Source organism: Nerophis lumbriciformis, linkage group LG02 (assembly GCF_033978685.3).
Source record: "Nerophis lumbriciformis linkage group LG02, RoL_Nlum_v2.1, whole genome shotgun sequence".
Classification (NCBI taxonomy): domain Eukaryota; kingdom Metazoa; phylum Chordata; class Actinopteri; order Syngnathiformes; family Syngnathidae; genus Nerophis; species Nerophis lumbriciformis.
Genome location: NC_084549.2, coordinates 66,760,001 through 66,780,000, shown reverse-complemented (window position 1 = coordinate 66,780,000; position 20,000 = coordinate 66,760,001). Strand labels below are relative to the sequence as shown.

Genomic DNA, 20,000 nt, shown 5'->3' with positions numbered 1-20,000 from the left:
CTCGCAGGTTCCGAGTTCCTACTTCCTGTCCGAGGATTTTTCTGTCTGCTGTGTAAGAAGTTCTTTGGAGACGGCATCTGTGCAGAAGAGCACACCACCACTCACTTTCACAACGACTGCTACAAGGTACGCACTTTAGTCGCCGCCCAGTGGCGCTCATTTCTGCGACTGTCACGTCTTAGCTTAGAGAGCTAATGGAGCGACAAGGAATAAATGAGTAAGCAGAAAATGCGCACGTGTGTAGTCACGAACATAGAATAGGGCTTCCAAGCGTTCTGTACAGTGCATCATTCACTTTTTCCCATTTTCTTATGTTACTGCCTTACTCCAAAATGTAATTAACTAATGTTTGTCCTCAACATTCTACACACAAAACCCTATAATGACAAGGTTAAAGTTTTTTTTTCTTAATTTTTGGTAATGTATTCAAATAAAAAACTCGGAAATCATAAGTATTAACAGCCTTGGCCATGAAGCTCCAAAGTGAGCTCAGGTGATCGTCCTTGAGATGTTTCACAGCTAAATTGGAGTCCACCTGTTGTGAATTCAGTTGGTTGGACATGATTTGGAAAGGCACACACTTGTCTTTATAGAAGGTCCCACATTTGACAGTGCACGCAGACAGAGCACACACCAAGAATGAAGTCCAAGGTAGACCTCCAGGACAGGATTGTCTCCAGGCACAAATCTGGGGAAGTGTACAGAAAAATTTCTGCTGCCTTGAAGGTCCCAATGAGCACAGTGGTCTCCTTCATTCGTAAATGGAAGAAGTTTTGAATCACCAGGACTCTTCCTATAGACGAGCAATCGGGGTAGAAGGACCCTAGTCAGGGAGGTGACCAAGAAATCCGTGGTCACTCTGTCAGAACTACAGCATTCATCTGTGGAGAAAGGAGAACCTTACAGAAGGACAACCATGTCTGCAGCAATCCACCAATCAGGAAGAAGCAATTCCTTTGTAATAGTTTGCCAAAATGCACCTGAAAGACTCTCAGACCAGGAGAAACTAAATTATCTGGTCTGCTGAGACAAAGATTGAAGTCTTTGGCGTGAATGCCAGGCGTCATGTTTGGAGGAAACCGCTCATCCCCTGACCAATACCATCCCTACAGTGAAGCACGGTGGTGGCAGCATCATGCTGTGGGGTTGGTTTTCAGCGGCAGGAATTGGGAGAGTAGTCAGTATAGAGGGAAAGATGAATGCAGCAATGTACAGAGACATCCAACCTGATGGAGCTTGAGAGGTGCTGCAAAGAGGAATGGTTGAAACTGCCCAAAGATATGTGTGCATCAACAAAGTACTGAGCAAAGGCTCTGAATACTTAAGTACAGTTGATTTCATAGTATTCTAATAAATTGCAAACATTTCCAAGGAAAAAATGATTTTATTCCATTTTAGAATAAGGCGGTAACAAAACAAAATATGGAAAAAGTGAAGCGCTGTGAATACTTTGAGGATGCACTGTGTGTACTTCAGGTTTGACGGGCCTCAGAGTTGCGTCTTTTGTAGCTTCGTTTCAGGAAGTCTGTTTGTGTCATGGTTTTTTCCACTCGTGTACGTTTTAATAAACGCTGCCGCTCACAAACAAGTATTCATTTCGAGAGTCTTCCATGAGTTTTAAGACATTTGACTTGTGTTTTTCCTGCTTTATTCCAGAAAAAAATGTACGAGAATCCGCTGTACGAGCAGAGAAGGAACCTGGACCGGCAAGCCGGGCTGGTCGCCGACGTGACTGCAAAGAAGCTGGAGAAGGACAAGAGCGGCAAAAAGAAAGCCAAGAAGGAAAAACAAGATGAAGAGCGTGCATTGAAAGTGGGACAAGAGGAAGAGAAGGCAAAAGCTCTGAAGATAGAGGAAGAGTTCAAAATGAGCAAGACTCGAGACGAGCACAGTCCTTGTCCCAGCAAGAAATACGAGGATGAAAAGTATGAGTCCAAGAAGAAGGACAAGTACTATCCTGACAGAGAGGAAGACGCCAGGCTCAAGTACATCAGGAAAGATGAGGAGGAGCCAGGTATCCGTCGTTATCGACATCACAGACAGGAAGAGGACAAGTACGACAGACGGCCCCGATACGACCCGAGAGACGAGGACAAGCACAAATTTGCGAAATATTCCGAGGGCTATTCCAAACACGAGCGTGAACGAGAAGTCAGGAGCATGGAGAAGGACACGTCGAACAAAAGCCAAGCTACGCCAGAAGCAAACAAGCAACCGAAGCCTTACGATCCGCCCAAAGTCATGAGTGGACCGAGTCCGGCAATGAGAGCTAAACTCCGCAAGCAAAGCTTGGAAGCCACCAAGCACGCGGCTGTGACCTCGGCGTCTACCTTTGGGAGGTTTACTTGGAAGAAAAAGGAGAGTCAGCTGGCTCTGGATGCCAAGAAAGAGGCCGCCCAGTTCATCGAGGAGGAGGAAGAAGCCTTGAAAAAAGCCAAAGCCACGAACATAGCTGACGGTAGTTCCACTGGCGACACTTTTGCAAAGTCCGTAGCCCTCGCCCAAGAGATCGCTCAAAAGATGTGTGGGAACAGAAGGACCATGCCTTGGGCGTCAAAGGGGGTCAAACAATCTCAGATCCGACCCAACTTTCCTGTCCCTGCCTCAGAATTCAATACAACAGCCATGACGGGAAAAGCTGCACCGTTCGTAAAACCCCAGAGCTCAGGTAGTCCAACAGAGACTAAACCTATTTTCGCAGCTTCTAACACAAAGTTTGGTCCTCATCCCCCTGTGTCTTATCCTGCCCCACTTGTTAAATCTCTGCAACGGTTTCCGGCTCCTCATGTCCCACTTGTGTCTCAATCTGTGCAGAGGTTTTCTAGTCCTCTTGGCCCAACTGTGTCTAAATCTCTGCAACGGTTTCCTTGTTCTACTGGCCCGGCAGTCCCCAGACCAGTTCTGACTGTGTCTCAGCCTGCCTCGTTAGTCCCCAGCCTCGCTCCCGCTGTGTCTCAGCCTGCCTCGTTAGTCCCCAGCCTCGCTCCTGCTGTGTCTCAGCCTGCCTCCTCAGTCCCCAGCCTAGCTCCGGTTGTGTCTCAGCCTGCCTCCTCAGTCCCCAGCCTAGCTCCAACTGTGTCTCAGCCTGCCTCCTCAATCCCCAGATCCGCTTTGCTTGTGTCAAACTCTGCCTTCTCAGTTTCCAAAGCATCTCCACCCGCATCTTTATCGCTAACTAGTCCGGATCCGAAACTGTCTGGGCTTGAGCCATTGGTGGCTGACCCAGTTCCCCAAGAATCGAAACCTAACACAGCAGACGCCGCTCCATTTGAAACATCAACAAACGAGCCAGATGTGGCAGCTCCCGGTGTCCCCGAGAGTGAGCAGACTCAGGCCGTGTTTGTCAAGCCCCCACCGTTCATCAACACAAGTGAAGGATCTAAGATGTCTAAGAAACCAAAAAGTAACCTGGCTGCAGCCAAAGCCCAGGACTTATTTGGTATCTTCTACAGCAGCATAGACAAGCCAGGACTTTTGTCGTTTACAAAGTCGACTACAGCCAACAGGGGTGAAAAGAGTAGCACCCAGTCCATTAGCAGTCCTTCTCCAAGCCAACGAGCTCCACAACCTTCTAACACACCTCAGCAGACACAAAATGGTTTGCCACAAACCCCAGAACCAGAGTCCCAGTTGGATATTCACATTGAATCTGTTTGGTCTTTACAGACTGGCTTGGACTTAGCACATGAGAGGGTTCAGAGTCCGCATGATCATGAACCTGCTAAGACAGCACCCATGTCACAAAGTCAGCATGAGGAAAAAACAGTTTCCGAACCCAAAATACATGATACCCCAATTCAAGACCTAATAGAACCTGCTGATATAGCAGCACCCACGTCACAAAGTCAAGAACAGGAAAAAACAGTTTCCGAACCCAAAATACACGATGATACCCCACTTCAAGACCTTCCAGAACCTGTTAGGATAGCTCCCACGTCACAAAGTCCACATGAGGAAAAAAACGTTTCTGAAACCAAAATACCCAACGATGCCCCAATTCAAGACCTTCCCGAACCTGCTAAGCTAACACCTACGTCACAAAGTCAGGAACAGGAAAAAACAGTTTCTGAATCCAAAATACACAACGATACCCCACTTAAAGACCTTCTAGAAACACCTCCAGTAACGGATCATGAATCCACACCTTGTCCTAGCTCTCAAGGAAAAACTGCTCAAAAGAGAAGTCCTCCCGTTCGCACCACCCCTGTACGACAAACACGATCCAAAACCAGATCCCAGACCAGGCAGCAGCATTTTCATGTCCAGTCAGAACCAGAGCCGGCCTTGGGAGTTTCTGACTTAAACATCGTGGAATTCTCGGATCAGGACTCTGGGCCACATCAAGCACGCAAGGAGATTCCCGAAGCGATGGAAACATCTGAAAATGTGGACGTGACCCTTACAGACTCCCAGTTGACTTTTGAGTTAGACGGGGTCGGACTGAGAATCCGGGATGATGAGTTCAGTCAATGAAGTTTCCAGGATCATGGATCCACAGGATCAAACTTTTGTCTGCTAAGAATAGTTGCTTTTGGAACGCTCTTACTTTTGATCCCAGATTCCATTACAGTTTTTCCTCTGTTATACAGGGATTAGTCCGGTCCTGACAGAGACCCATTCAGTATTTTTTATTTTATTTAAAAAAGAAAACATTTGTCATTCCAAAGTTGTAAAGAAAGTTGAGGAAAACTCCAAGTAAGGATGGTTCCCCGTCTAGTTCTGCTTCATTTAATCGGCGTAGCTTCTGCCTCACGCTCGCTCAAAAATTTGCTCAGACTGCATTTTTCTGCTGGTCTTTCCTGGAGGTCTGACACGGGATGCATGCCCACTTAGTCCAGGACCTTGGCGTGTTTTCAATCCAGGAAGGAGATTAATTCCCTCAGTGTACATAATTCACATCCGTTTGTCTAAAGTTGTTTTTATTAAAAGTTCCTTTGAGGAAAACTGCTGCTTCTTGTGATGTTTGATCTAGAGTCCAGATCTATGCTTGGTTTTATCAATAAAGTAATTATTGTTACTTTCCCTTAAGAAGTAATCATAAACAAAGTGCTCCTTCACAGACTACATTCACACTGCAGGGTTGGATGTCCGATTTGGATTTTTCTATAAAATCCGATCTTTTTAGCGGCGGTTCAATTTGACCCGGAAACAAACATAATTGGCAATTTCAAGGATTTTGTGGAATCCAAGTCAACATTTTCTGAACCAACTAGCACGTAGAAGATTAAGGAAGTATTTTGGCTCACGCATTTTTAGGGGATATTTTGCTTCGGGTTTTCTGCTCTATTAACTGTTTCTTCCGTAACCGTCAATTTTGGCGAATAATTATGAGGCCTATCGCCTTTTAAGTCGTTCTAGTCGGATGAATGCGATCTGAGCGCAGGACGCATCGCATAAATTTCCGATTTGATTCCATGTACAAATGAGGCCTGGGTCGGATATGAAAAAATTGGAAAAATCCGATACAGGTCGCTTACGGGCAAAAAAAAATCGGAATTGACCTGCAGTGTGAGAACAAGGACATAGATGGAATTATAGTTACCAGGGAAATTGAGTAGTTTTAGAACAAGGGTGTCAAACTGGTTTTCATTGAGGGCCACATGGCAGTTATGGCTGCCCTCAGAAGGCATTGGTCATTATGTTTTAGTACTCTGTAGACTGGCAAATCAGTCGCAATAATTTCATCGTAGAGTTTTTTTTTTAATGTTACCATTGTTTTTTTACGGTGAAATTCTGGCGACAGAGCGGACAGATTTTGACCGTAAAATCTGTGGTTGTTTTTAGGATGCATGACTGTAAAGAGACAAATGGTACAAGTTTTTTTTCACGGTAAAATTCTGGCGACAGCGGCCAATTTTTTACCATCAAATCTTTGACCATGAAATCTCGTCATTTGTACAATGTACACATTCACGGATAACCTGATTTGAAACCGTAAGTCAATCAGATATTTATTTTTGTTTTAACAAAAAAAGACGTTAAAGTGTAAAATATTTGTTACGTGAAACTAATACTTGATTATTACTGATTAAAACTACTTTTCAAACTCAATGTATTCAAATGTAACCAACATTACATTAGTAATGTGAACATTATTGTTACAGATTCAAACAAAAGTCAAGCAGATATTTGAGTATTTTTATTTTAAGAAAAAAAATGTATGATATTTGTAACATTAAATAATATTGAATAGAAATGCATCCAGTTGTGTATTTTTTTTCAGTCAAAACGCAAAGAGCCAAAAACATTTAATAAGAAAGATACTATTAATGCACCAAAGAATCAAATATTACTATATATTATACCATATGGGATTGTTTACATTATTATTTAATCTTTAAAAACTGTATTTTTATATTTATTTTAGTACAATGTGTATTTAACTTGCATGTGCAATTGTTTGATTCGTTATTTAAGTACATTGTTATATTTACCTATAGTCAAACACAGTGTTACTGTTCAAGTTGTGTGTAATGTTACAGTGGCCATACTTGTTGAATAAAACCTCTGCTTTGTTTTAATGAATACTTGAGCCTACTATGCTACTGTATTTTAATGTCGGTCATTATTGTGGTATTTGGTGGAAAAAGTTTGTTACCCACGGCCTTAGAATATAGTACATAAAAATAAATACTTATTTGCAGGCAGGTCGGATATAGCTAATAATAATATTGTGTAACATTTTCACTTTTGTAATCGATTACACTCCCAGCATCAGTCATCTGAAGCACGGAAAGGATGAACTTGAACATTTCTTCCATATTACTTTTTACTTGCCACCAGCTTTAGCTGCGATTCACCGAGTCATGCTTAAAAAAAATGCCGATGTCATTTTGTGGGAGGGTGAAATGATGGCAAAGAGCTGCAGTTTCTCCTCTGGCTCTTCAGGTTGGAAGGTGTGGTGCTGGGAGAAGGCCTGCCTCGGCTTCGTCACAGCGCGCGGGCCAATCAGGAAAAAGCTTTCACGGGTCGCTAGGCAGAAGTGCTCGCCGGCAGCCAATCAGGTGGCCGGACCCGGGAGCCGAGGCTGACCGAGTGACAGCGTCAGAGTCCTGTGGAAAACATCACGAGAGTCTCCGTTAGAGACCCTGCACCATAACCGAGATGCCGAACAAAAGCAAGAAAGAGAAGGTGAGCCGGTTAAGGCTTGGATATCTGAGAGAAACGTTAATTGTAGCGGTTGTGTCGTCATTTTACCGACATTTTCGCTCGCCGCTTTTAGCTAGCTCCTCTGCTCGGGCTATGCTAAGCTAACTACCCGCCGAAACATGACTCGGTATTTGGATGATTAGTGGTCAGAATGGGGACTATTCGCTGTCTGCGGCAACGCGGAACCAAGTTACGGGTTGACGCGAACCAGCACAAGTTAGCCTTTAGCAAGCCAGGTGAAGTGATGATGTAATTTGGTGCTGTGACGTCACACCAAGCTTCCCACCGTAACAACATTGTTTAATGCTCCACGTCTGTTAAAGGTTGAGTTTGCACCTTTTTTTTTTTTAAGTCTTCTCCTCACAGCCAGAGCGGGAATTGATTGAAACTTTTATTAGTAGATTGCACAGTACAGTACATATTCAGTACAATTGACCACTAAATGGTAACACCCGAATAAGTTTTTCAACTTGTTTAAGTCGGGGTCCACGTAAGTAGTATCAAACACCTGAGCAGAAATGTTCAAATCAAGAATCAGCTTAATTAGCCAAAGTATGAGGTGGGAGTAGGAATTTGACTTGGCAGACCCTGGTCTCTCGTTCAATGTAAACAACAAATATTAACGATTAACTAAAAGTCCTTAAATTTGTTATGTGCAAGGCTGATAAATAAAAGTGCAGTGGTGAATAGAGCAAAAGCAAAAAGATGACGAGGTGAGCATGAGTTAGTACGTCAATCAATCACACTTTATTTAAAATGAACACAAAGTGCTTTACAGACTTAAAAACACACACACACACACAGTTGAATGCATGGCAGAGTACAGAGGAGCCAGGTGAAGAAACACTATCACAGTGCGTCGACAATGGATTTAGGGTGGCCCTGAAGTTACATGACTAGTTTTTTTTACAGCTCGCTGTGTTTAACTTCAAACTGTCCTTTGAAGGAACTTTTATTTTGTTTACCAACAGGAAGTGAGTAAATGTGCCAAAAGCAGCCCGAAAAGTGCGGACGTCAACACCAACAAAGATGTCTCCGCTGACCAAGCTGACGAGGTGAGTGGGGCGCCTTCTGCCTGTACACGCCACCCTGTGTTCTGCTCTTTGGACAACCGTGTGTGTGTGTGTGTGTGTGTGTGTGTGTGTGTGTGTGTGTGTGTGTGTGTGTGTGTGTGTGTGTGTGTGTGTGTGTGTGTGTGTGTGTGTGGCAGAGTATCAGCAAGCGTCCCGGTGGCAGCGTGCCCCCGCCCACTCAGCTGCACAAGATCAAATATTGTGGAGGTCCTCAAGTGGTGAAGAAGGAGCGTCGTCACAGTTCGTCTCGCTTCAGTGTCAGCAGGAACCGAGAACTGCAGAAGCTCCCTGCTCTCAAAGGTACTCAACCCAATCCTGGAACTGGACCTTAACCTGGTCCTAAACCCGGTCTAAGCAGATTCTGCTCTGAAAGGTACTAGTGATGGTCCTAAAACTGGACCTAAACCCGGTTCAGGCAGATTGTGCTTTGAAAGGTACTAAAGCTGGTCCTAAACCTGGTGCCAAACCTGGACCTAAACCCGGTCCTTAAACTGGACCTAAACCTGATCCTAAACCCGGTCCAGGCAGATTGTGCTTTGAAGGTACTAAAGCTGGTCCTAAACCTGGTCCTTAACCTGGTCCAGGTAGATTGTGCTCTGAATGTTACTAAAGATGGTCCTCAAGCTGGTTCTTAACCTGGTCCAGGCAGATTGTGCTCTGAAAGGTACTAAAGATGGTCCTCAAGCTGGTCCTTAACCTGGTCCAGGCAGATTGTGCTCTGAAAAGTACTAAAGATGGTCCTAAAACTGGACCTAAACCTGGTCCATGCAGATTTTGCTCTGAAAGGTACTAAACCCGTCCTTAAACTTAACCTAAACCTGGTCCTAAACCCGGTCCAGGCAGATTGTGCTGTGAAATGTACTAAAGCTGGTCCTAAACCTGGCCCTAAACCTGGTCCAGGCAGATTGTGCTCTGAAAGGTACTAAAGATGGTCCTCAAGCTGGTCCTTAACCTGGTCCAGGCAGATTGTGCTCTGAAAAGTACTAAAGATGGTCCTAAAACTGGACCTAAACCTGGTCCAGGCAGATTTTGCTCTGAAAGGTACTAAACCCGTCCTTAAACTTAACCTAAACCTGGTCCTAAACATGGTCCAGGCAGATTGTGCTCTGAAATGTACTAAAGCTGGTCCTAAACCTGGTCCAGGCAGATTGTGCTCTGAAAGGTACTAAAGATGGTCCTCAAACTGGTCCTTAACCTGGTCCAGGCAGATTGTGCCCTGAAAGGTCCTAAAGGTGGTCCTAAACCTGGTCCTAAAGCTGATCAAGGCAGATTGTGCCCTGAAAGGTCCTAAAGGTGCCCCTAAACCTGGTCCTAAACCTGGTCCAGGCAGATTGTGCTCTGAAAGGTACTAATGCTGGTCCTAAACCTGGTCCAGGCAGATTGTGCTCTGAAAGGTACTAAAGCTGGTCCTAAACCTGGTCCAGCAAGACAAGTGTAGACTAAGTGTAAACATGTTTAGAGTTATTGAAGTGAGGACTGATGTGGACTTTAGTTAGTTTAGTGTTCTTTGATTATCTTCTAACATCACTCAAGCACTACAGCTAAGCTTTCTTTTTCTTCTTCTTCTTCTTCTCATTCTCCTTCTCCTTCATCTTGTTCTTCTTCTCCTTCATCTTTTTCTTCTCTGCCATCTTCTTCTTCTCCTTTTTCTTCTTCTTCTCCCCCTTCATCTTCTTCTACTTCTTTTTCTCCTCCTTCTTCTTCTTCTCCTCCATCATCTTCTTCTTCTTCTTCTTCTTCTCATTCTCCTTCATCTTCTCTCTTCCATATTCTTCTTCTTCTTCATCTTCTTCTTCTCCTCCTTCATCTTCTTTTACTTCTTCTCCTTCTTTTTCTCCTCCTTCTTCTTCTCCTCCATCATCATCATCTTCTTCTTCTTCTCCTCCTTTCTAATTTTCTTCTCCATCTATTTCTCGTGCTTTTCAATCTTCTACTTCTTCTCCATGTTCTTTCTTTTTCTTCTCCTTCCTCTTTTTCTTTTTCTTCTTCTCCTTCTTCCTCTTTTTCTTCTTTGTCTTCTACTTCCTATTCTTTTTCTTCCTTCTCTTCTTTTTCCTCTTTAATCTTATTCTTATTGTTATTCCTCCTTGTCTTCTTTTTCTTCCTCATCTCTTTCTTGTTCTTCTTTTTCATCTTTCCATTCCTTTTCTTTTTCTTCTCTCTTTTTCATTTTCATCCTCCTTCTGCTTCTTCTTCTTCCTCATTTTCTTTTTTCTTCATCTTCTTCCTCTTTTCCTTCTTCATCCTCTTGTTTTTGTTCTTCTTTTTCCTCTTCTTTTTTTTCTGCTTCCTCCGCTTCTTCCTTTTCCTCTTCTGCTTCTTTTTTTGTCTTTTTCTTCTCTGCATCCTCTGCTCCTTCTTCTTCTGATTATTTTTCTTCTTATGCTTATTTTTTCTTCCTCTTCCACTTGTTCTAATCTTCTTCCTTTGCTTCTCTTTTTTTCTTTCTGTTCCTCCTCTTCCTCCTCTTCTTCTTTTCCGCCGTTTTTTTCTCCGCTTTTTCCTTTGCTTTTTTTTCTCATCCGTTTCCTCTTCTGCATCCACTTCTTTTTCTTCCTCTGCTGTTTCTTTTGCTTCCCCCTCGCCTTCTGCTTTCTCTTTTGCTTCTTCCGCTTCTTTCTCTTTTTCCTCCTCTTCTTCTTCTGCTGCTTTTCACTTCCTCCTCCGCTCCCTCTTCTGCTTCATCCTTCTCTTCATCCTCCGCTTCCTCCTGACTTCCTCCGCTTCATCCTCCTGACTTCCCTCCTGACTTACTCCTCTTCATCCTCCACTTCCTCTTGACTTCCTCGTCTTCATCCTCCTCTTCCTCCTGGTTTCCTCCTCTTCCTCCTCCTAACGACCAGACGCTCCAGCAATGGATCGAGAGGATCTCTTCCTGCAGAAGTTGCAGCAGTGCTGCGTGCTCTTTGACTTTGTGAGCGACCCGCTGAGCGACCTGAAGTTTAAAGAAGTCAAGCGAGCAGGACTCCTGGAGATGGTGGACTACATCACGCACAACACGGACGTGCTCAGCGAATCCATCTACCCCGAGGCCGTTGTCATGGTGATCACACCTAACACGATATAGCTATGCAATAAGCATACATAGTATGTTGACAGTATGTAAGAGACAACTTTGCCACAGTTTTCCATCAACTTGTTCCGGACTCTTCCTCCGTCCTCCAACCCGACGGGAGCCGAGTTCGACCCCGAGGAGGACGAGCCGACGCTGGAGGCCGCCTGGCCACATCTGCAGGTCCGTTCCCACCCGGACACGTTTGGGGTCCTCAGGAAACCTATCCTAGCATCCTGGTCCACGTTGAAAACATGTGTCGCTGATACTTGACCTTCTTTGGGTTTTTGTGTATTCAGCTGGTTTACGAGTTCTTCCTTCGCCTGCTGGAGTCTCCAGACTTCCAACCCAACATCGCCAAGAAGTACATGGACCAAAACTTTGTTATGTCGGTAAGATCTGAATGTTAACTCTGAAGGTCCAACTAAGACTGTTGGACTGGCTTGGAGTCTGAGGTCCGACTAGGACTCTGACATCCGACTTGGACTCTGTGGTCCGAATGTTGTTCTTACATCCGATTTGGACTCTGAGTTCCTACTGGGACGCTGACGTCCGACTGGGACTCTGAAGTCCGACTGGGACTCTGACGTCCGACTGGGTCTCTGAGGTCCGACTGGGACTCTGAAGTCCGACTGGGTCTCTGAGGTCCAACTGGGTCTCTGAGGTCCGACTGGGTCTCTGAGGTCCGACTGGGACTCTGAGGTCCGACTGGGACTCTGAGGTCCGACTGGGACTCTGATGTTCGACTGGGACTCTGAAGTCCGACTGGGTCTCTGAGGTCCGACTGGGACTCTGAGGTCCGACTGGGTCTCTGAGGTCCGACTGGGACTCTGAGGTCCGACTGGGACTCTGAGGTCCGACTGGGACTCTGATGTTCGACTGGGACTCTGATGTTCGACTGGGACTCTGATGTCCGACTGGGACTCTGAGGTCCGACTTGGACTCTGACATCTGAGGTCCGACTGGGACTCTGAGGTCCGACTGGGACTCTGAGGTCCGACTGGGACTCTGAGGTCCGACTGGGACTCTGATGTTCGACTGGGACTCTGATGTCCGACTGGGACTCTGATGTCCGACTTGGATTCTGAGGTCCGACTTGGACTCTGACATCTGACTTGGACTCTGAGGTCCGACCAGGATTCTGAGGTCCGACCAGGACTCTGACATCCGACCAGGACTCTGACATCCGACTGGGACTCTGAGGACTTTGAGGTCCGACTCGGGCTCTGAGGTCCGACCCGGACTCTGAGGTCCGACCCGGACTCTGAGGTCCGACCCGGACTCTGAGTTCCAAATGGGACTCTGACATCTGACTTGGACTCTGACATTCGACTGGTAGTCTGAGGTCCGACTTGGACTCTGAGGTCTGACAACTACTCTGACTGTGACTCTTTGAAGCTGCTGGAGCTGTTTGACAGCGAGGACCCTCGTGAAAGAGACTTCTTGAAGACCATCCTGCACCGGATCTACGGCAAGTTCCTGGGCCTGCGCGCGTACATCCGTCGCCAGATCAACAACATCTTCTACAGGTCAGAAGCTTCAGAACCGAACCAATACCGAAGCCGCCGATCTGTCGCTGGCTTAACAAACTTGTTTCTGGGTCAGGTTCATCTACGAGACCGAGCATCACAACGGCATCGCTGAGCTGCTGGAGATCCTGGGGAGGTACGACACCGCACAGGCGCACTTTGACCCGACACCAGCACGACCTTTGACCCGTGCCACCTCTGTTTTAGTATCATCAACGGCTTTGCTCTGCCGCTCAAAGAAGAACACAAGATGTTTCTGATCCGAGTCCTGGTGCCGCTTCATAAGGTCAAGTCCCTCAGCGTCTACCACCCACAGGTGAGGTCAACTCAAAATCACTTTCCATCCTAGACTGGTTTACATGTGAATACTTGATCCACTGCAGACCCCAAACTAAGGTACCAATTTAGGCACTGAGCAGTTTTAAGCTCCTTGTGTGTCTGTGTTGTGTTGTTATGAAAATATCAACACAACACCTGTGTGCAGAATAACGGCATTACTTTTACTAGTAACAAGTAATCAAACTACTTTTACTAGTAACAAGTAATCTAATTCCTTTTACTGTGGTTGTTTGTCAACAATAAAGCGTCAGAAGCACAGAAGTTCAATGCAGGAAGTAATTTTTTACTCATGAAAGCAACAAGTCCTAAAAGGCAACATCACACAGCAAACAACACATGTGCTGCTAGTACACACGCACACATAGTGTACACACTACTACTTCAAGGGAATAATGAACAACAAATCAGTGATTGAAGGGACAATCTTGTTTGTGGGCAAGGAGACTACAGCCATGGAAGCACATTCAGTCCAGTGAAAAGCTTCAGGAGATCTGCTGTCGCTGCCAGTGTTCTGCTAAGCTAACACACACAGCTGAGCTAATGCTGCTGTGTTTAGGCGCCGCAACGGGCACCGCCTTTTAAAGGCACACACACCCTGCTCTCATGAAACATCTTAACTGCGTATGCAAGATATAGAAAGGTTTTTTATTTTAGAGTAATGCAATTATTACTTTCCCAAGTAATTAATTACATTTATTAAATAGTAATTCTGTTAGTAATTCAAATAATCTTTTGGCAAAGTAACAAGTAACTATAGTTACTTTTTAAAAGTAATTCTACAAACACTGCACAGCACACATGACTTTCCAAAGGCAGACTCTAGTCCTCCAAGCTTGAAATCTTGCGTCAACAAACATGAGGCGTATTGATAAAATACTGATAGTATTGATACCAAGATTGGTATCGCATCGATACTTTGTTGTAGTTTCTCTTTTTTATGTCCAGCAAATGACTCGATTTTCCTCAGAGTTTATCTCCTGCTCTTTTACTCTGTTATTTTTCACAAATACCTGCGAGCCATGTTAGGTATTTTACTGGTTTTGTTTACATTTTAAAATGGAATAATTTTGCTATATTGTCACTTTTGTTTGTCAGCCAAGCTACCTCTAGGTAATGTTGCAATTTGCCAACTAAGAAATTGATACAAAGAAACACTCCAACGCAAGTTAAGTAAGGCTAGAGCATTACTTAACTTTTAAGCCCATTAAAAAAAAAAATGCACTAGCTTGATGCTAATATACATGTCCAAACTTTGAAATGAAAAATCAAACCATTTAGATTTTTTAATTTCTTTCTTCAACCTTTAGGGCTCCTTTCAAGTTTGGTCCCGGGGACCCAGAAGGGTCTCGTTCATAAAAAATGTTTTAAAAATGTTTTATATATTATTTTTTTAATTTAACGCCTAAATCTTTAGATTAACTACAGGTCTATGTGTTGATATCATTTTTTTTTTAATGTTTCATGCCCTTTTTGTCAAAACCTTGTTTGTTATGGTAAAAAGATGAACAATATGCAGTATTTTCCCCCCAAAAAATGTTCAAAGTGGAATATTTGATGTGAAGTAACTGGAGCCTTAAATAGGTCAATAGTCCATAAATCATTTATTTTAATTCAACAGTATTTTTTGAGCAATCCCAGTAAATTATTTGGCGATTCAAAATGGCCCCACTTAAAAAAAAATTAAAAAATGGATGGATGGATGGGTGGATGGATGTCAAACTTTTTTCTTTTCTTTTTTTACTTTCAACGCTCAAAAAGTCTGTAGACAACTTCAGATCTATCTGTCGATTATAAGTTTTGAATTATTTATTTTCTTTTTTTTTTTGTTTTATGCCTTTTTTGTCCCAAAAACTTGTTTTTTTATGGCAAACAAAATATGGAGTATTTTTCCCCAACATTTCAAAATGGAATGTTTGATGTGAAGTAATTGGAGCCTTAAATAGGTCAATAATTCATAACAACATTGATTTTAAATCATTAGTATTTTTAAGCAATGACTTTTTTATTTTTAAATCCCACTAAAATTCTTAGGGATCCAAAATGTCCACCTTCTTAAGTGTTAAAAATAAATCACACATTATTATTATTATTATTATTTTTTTTAACTTTTTACTTTTTCTACCCTCAAATCTCCAGATCAACTTCAGATTTATCCGTCGATTATGTTTTTATTATTTTATAATGTTTTGCTTTTTTTCATTATTATTTATGAGCAATGACAGTTTTAAAGAAAAATCCCGCTAAAATTCTTAGGGATCCAAAAGGGCCACACTTTTAAGTGTTAAAACTAAATCACACATTATTATTTTTTAACTTTTTTTTTTTTTACACTAATTTCTCCAGATCAACTTCAGATCTATCCGTCGATTATATGTTTTTATTATTTTATAATGTTTTTTTTTTTTTCGTTATTATTTTTGAACCATGACAGTTTTAAAGAAAAATCCCAATAGAATTATTAGGGATCCAAAAGGGCCACACTCTTAAGTTTTAAAAATAAATCACGTTATTTATTTTTTTACTTTTTACTTTTTTTACCCTCAAATCTCCAGATCAACTTCAGATCTATCCGTCGATTGTACGGATGAATTATTTTGTAATGTTTTTTTTTTCGTTATTATTTTTGAGCAATGACAGTTTTAAAGAAAAAACAACCTGCATGGCAGTTTTGCAGATTTAACATTGCAACTCTTCCTTGTTACATTTCAGTGCTCTTTTATTCCACTTTTATATATTTTTTCATTTTTTATTTTTTAAAATAATATTTTTAGAATGAACATCGGGCCAATAAAACAATAGCTTTGGGCACCCATGTTCTAAATAAGGTAGCTGCAATGCATTTTGTTGCTACTTCCTGCACAATTCACGGAGCAATGCCTTCGAGGCGTCAGTGTTCCCCCACAGACAGTTTGGTTTAATATTCAGCATTATTTGGACAAAGTCACTTTTCACACACCTCCGACCACAAGACAATCTTAGAAGAGATAATCGGGTCGGAAAGAGGAACAAAAACATCCCGGTTGTCTTTGTGTACCCCGCTTAAGTTACTTCACGTTTGGGGAAAAGCAAATGGCGGCCAGTGGCGAGGTCATTCCGTGATGTGTGTGTTTGTGTCGCAGCTGGCGTACTGCGTGGTCCAGTTCCTGGAGAAGGACAGCAGCCTGACAGAACCAGTGAGTCCACTGTTACCATAGAAACCGTACAGGGAGCGTGCCCTCTAACCTCTGCCCTCTGCAGGTGATCATGGGGCTTCTGAAGTTCTGGCCCAAGACTCACAGTCCCAAGGAGGTGATGTTCCTCAACGAGCTGGAGGAGATACTGGACGTCATCGAACCGGCCGAGTTCATCAAGGTCCAGGAGCCGCTCTTCAGACAACTGGCCAAGTGTGTGTCCAGCCCCCACTTCCAGGTATTGCACAATGTTGTAGCAATCCTCCTCCCCGAAAGTCATCACCGTGGTGACGTCACACTTTGTGCAGGTGGCGGAGCGTGCGCTCTACTACTGGAACAACGAGTACATCATGAGCCTGATCAGCGACAACGCCGCCAACATTCTTCCCATCATGTTTCCTGCGCTCTACAAGAACTCCAAGAGCCACTGGAACAAGTAACACACACACACGTCTACATAAAGTCTGCATCAACTAAGATGATAGTAGGACTGGGCGATACGGCTGAAAACTGTATCACGATATCAGTGTTTTGTATCGGTTATTAGTATTTTTCATGACCTGTGGAGCAGCAGAAAAATACATATTATTGTAAATGTAACTTCCTCTGATTATAATCACTCAGCTATCAAGGCAGAAAGGAAATGTCAACACAAGCATGGAAAACACTCAATGTCAACAAAATATTAGAATCACATTGAACATTTAAAAATACTCTCTTAAAAATGGGGAATATGTAAGAAATGCTTAATGAAGTGTAGGAAAATAGTGTGAAAATGTAAAGATAGCGAAACCTGAGAAGAACTATTTTCTTTAGTGGCAGGAAGTTACAGCTGTGCTCTAAAGGGTGAGCGTGGCTAAGGTTTGTGTGCTATTAGCGGTAGGACTGGGCGATATGACTGAAAACTGTATCACGATATACATTTTTTATATTGATCCATGTCGATAACTAGTTTTTTTATGTCCTTTTTAAGCCTGCCAATAAATACAGTGATGCAATTTCCAACTTACAGAGGCTGCTATTTATCAGTGGAGAGGTTGTCTGGTAGCCAGGTAGGATGAGCTAAGGTAACAATATAATTCAAGTAGATTTGAAGGTAGTTGCAGATTTGAGACACTAGATGGCAGCGGTGTGATAAGCTATTGAAGACTACACAGTTACTACTCATTAAACGGCCATATTGGAAGTGTCAGGATGTTGCCACACGTCTGCATTAACGCCAACAAAACTAAAGACAAGTTTCTGTTATTGACTTGATGTATCAAGATGTCACAGTTTCTCCTCGCACTCCATGCAGAGAATCCCCAGCGAGACAGAAAGACGACGCAACCTGATACTGTCATGTGATTGGCTGTTAGCGTGTCTCTCCCTTCCTGTTTGCTGGGTTCCCAGAGCGCGAGTGACTTCATGCAACGAACCTCGCTTCCGACCCAAAAATATTACCGTATTTTTCGGCCGATAAGTCTGAATTTTTTTCATAGTTTGGCCGGGCTCCAGTGCGACTTATATATGTTTTTTCCTTTTTTTATTATGCATTTTCGGCAGGTGCGACTTATCCTCCGAAAAATACGGTAATATGTATCGATTTTTTTACTGAACGCATCTTATATTGATATCGATGATGTGTCTATCACGATATATATTGATATCGTTTTATTAGTCCAGCTCTAATTAGTTGTCTTGGTAGGGAGGAGTGCCTTGCGTCATTTACAGACCACGTTGGTCTGACTATGGTCCCAATTAGAGATGTCCGATAATATCGGACTGCCGATATTATCGGCCGATAAATGCTTTAAAATGTAATATCGGAAATGATCGGTATCGGTTTCAAAAAGTAAAAGTTATGACTTTTGAAAACGCCGCTGTATGGAGTGGTACACGGACTTAGGGAGAAGTACAGAGCAGTTGCGTCTCCCAGTCATACGTGCCAACCCTCCCGATTTTCCCGGGAGACTCCCGAATTTCAGTGCCCCTCCCGAAAATCTCCCGGGGCAACCATTCTCCTGAATTTCTACCGATTTCCACCCAGACAACAATATTGGGGGCAGTGCCTTAAAGGCGCTGCCTTTGCGTGCCGGCCCCAATCACATAATATCTACGGTTTTTCACACACACAAGTGAATCCATGCATACTTGGTCAACAGCCATACAGGTCACACTGAGGGTGGCCGTATAAACAACTTTAACACTGTTACAAATATGCGCCACACTGTGAATCCACACCAAACAAGAATGACAAACACATTTCAGGAGAACATCCAACATAAACACAACAGAACAAATACCCAGAACCCCTTGCAGCACTAACTCGTCCAGGACGCTACAATATACACCCCCCGCTACCCCCTACCCTCACCCCAACTCAACCCCGTCCCCCCCAACCCCGCCCACCTCAACCTCCTCATGCTCTCTCAGGGAGAGCATGTCCCAAATTCCAAGCTGCTGTTTTGAGGCATCTTAAAAAAAATAATGCACTTTGTGACTTCAATAATAAATATGGCAGTGCCATGTTGGTATTTTTTTTCCCATAACTTGAGTTGATTTATTTTGGAAAACCTTGTTACATTGTTTAATGCACCCAGTGGGGCATCACAACAAAATTAGGCATAATAATGTGTTAATTCCACGACTGTATATATCGGTATCGGTTGATATCGGAATCAGTAATTATGAGTTGGACAATATCGGATATCGGCAAAAAAGCCATTATCGGACATCTCTAGTCCCAATCCAAAAACTCCAGAATCAACCAAACTGATAGTTGATACTGTCACCTGATTGGCTGTTAGCTTGTCACTCCCACTGATCAGTGATCACTTCCTGCGTTGCTCGGTTACCAGAGAACGAGTGCCTTTGTTCACGCAACCAACCTTGCTTCTATACTTCCACTTTCTTCCCACCAAGAAGAAAAAAAACATTGTTTTATCGAACACATTGTTTTATTGACATTGATTACGTGTGTGTGTGTGTGTGTGTGTGTGTGTGTGTGTGTGTGTGTGTGTGTGTGTGTGTGTGTGTGTGTGTGTGTGTGTGTGTGTGTCAGGACCATCCACGGTCTCATCTACAACGCCCTCAAACTTTTCATGGAGATGAACCAGAAGCTTTTTGACGACTGCACTCAACAGTACAAGAGCGACAAACACAAGTGAGACGACACAGCGACACACAACTTCAACGTCTCACCGACGTGACCGCTTTTATTTCCCCGTGTGTTTAGGGAAAAACACAAAGTGAAGGAGAGAGAAGAAGTCTGGTTGAAACTGGAAGATCTGGCGAGACACAACCCTCAGGTGAACTGGCCTGTGTGTGTGTTTGTGTGTCACGTTCCTGCATGCACGGTGGACTCGTGGGTAACTTGTTGGCCTCACAGTCGGGAGATCGAGGCTTTGAGCGGTATTTCTCATGGTGCTGCGACTTCCTCCCACATTTTAAAAACATGACTGTTCAGATAATTGCACACTAAATTGTGTGAATGCTAGTTTGTTTACACGTGTCCTCCAAGTGACTTTCAACCTGCAACCTCGTCTAAAGTATTATAGGCTCCACTTTGCTGCAAGACAGCCAAACAATCCGGGTCACGGCACCAGTTGTTTGGATCCTCCCAGGTTCTTTTATACTGAAACTGAATAAAGCGAGGTGACTAAAATCGAAGATGAACAATTTATTCTCTACAAAAAAGTAAGAATGG

The 20,000-nt window shown here is 43.4% G+C and overlaps 2 protein-coding genes across 3 annotated transcripts in view; both read left to right on the top strand.

Annotated features, from left to right (window-relative positions):
- Positions 1-4,944, top strand: part of znf318 (zinc finger protein 318) — a 25,641-nt gene extending 20,697 nt beyond the window's left edge. For both annotated transcript variants that reach the window (XM_061967063.1, XM_061967054.1), the window contains exons 10-11: positions 8-126; positions 1,657-4,944. In XM_061967063.1, the coding sequence (XP_061823047.1) occupies positions 8-126; positions 1,657-4,473 (2,936 nt within the window). In that variant the 3' untranslated portion in view covers positions 4,474-4,944. The remainder of the gene's footprint in view (positions 1-7; positions 127-1,656) is intronic.
- A 2,007-nt stretch (positions 4,945-6,951) lies between these two features.
- The window catches only part of ppp2r5d (protein phosphatase 2, regulatory subunit B', delta), a 17,200-nt gene continuing 4,151 nt past the window's right edge, over positions 6,952-20,000 (top strand). Inside the window, exons 1-14 of the mRNA XM_061967075.1 lie at positions 6,952-7,131; positions 8,121-8,204; positions 8,360-8,522; positions 11,066-11,265; positions 11,347-11,457; positions 11,574-11,666; positions 12,673-12,803; positions 12,880-12,939; positions 13,011-13,119; positions 16,262-16,315; positions 16,380-16,550; positions 16,621-16,748; positions 19,356-19,457; positions 19,530-19,602. Of these exons, the coding sequence (XP_061823059.1) occupies positions 7,105-7,131; positions 8,121-8,204; positions 8,360-8,522; positions 11,066-11,265; positions 11,347-11,457; positions 11,574-11,666; positions 12,673-12,803; positions 12,880-12,939; positions 13,011-13,119; positions 16,262-16,315; positions 16,380-16,550; positions 16,621-16,748; positions 19,356-19,457; positions 19,530-19,602 (1,506 nt within the window). The 5' untranslated portion in view covers positions 6,952-7,104. The remainder of the gene's footprint in view (positions 7,132-8,120; positions 8,205-8,359; positions 8,523-11,065; positions 11,266-11,346; positions 11,458-11,573; positions 11,667-12,672; positions 12,804-12,879; positions 12,940-13,010; positions 13,120-16,261; positions 16,316-16,379; positions 16,551-16,620; positions 16,749-19,355; positions 19,458-19,529; positions 19,603-20,000) is intronic.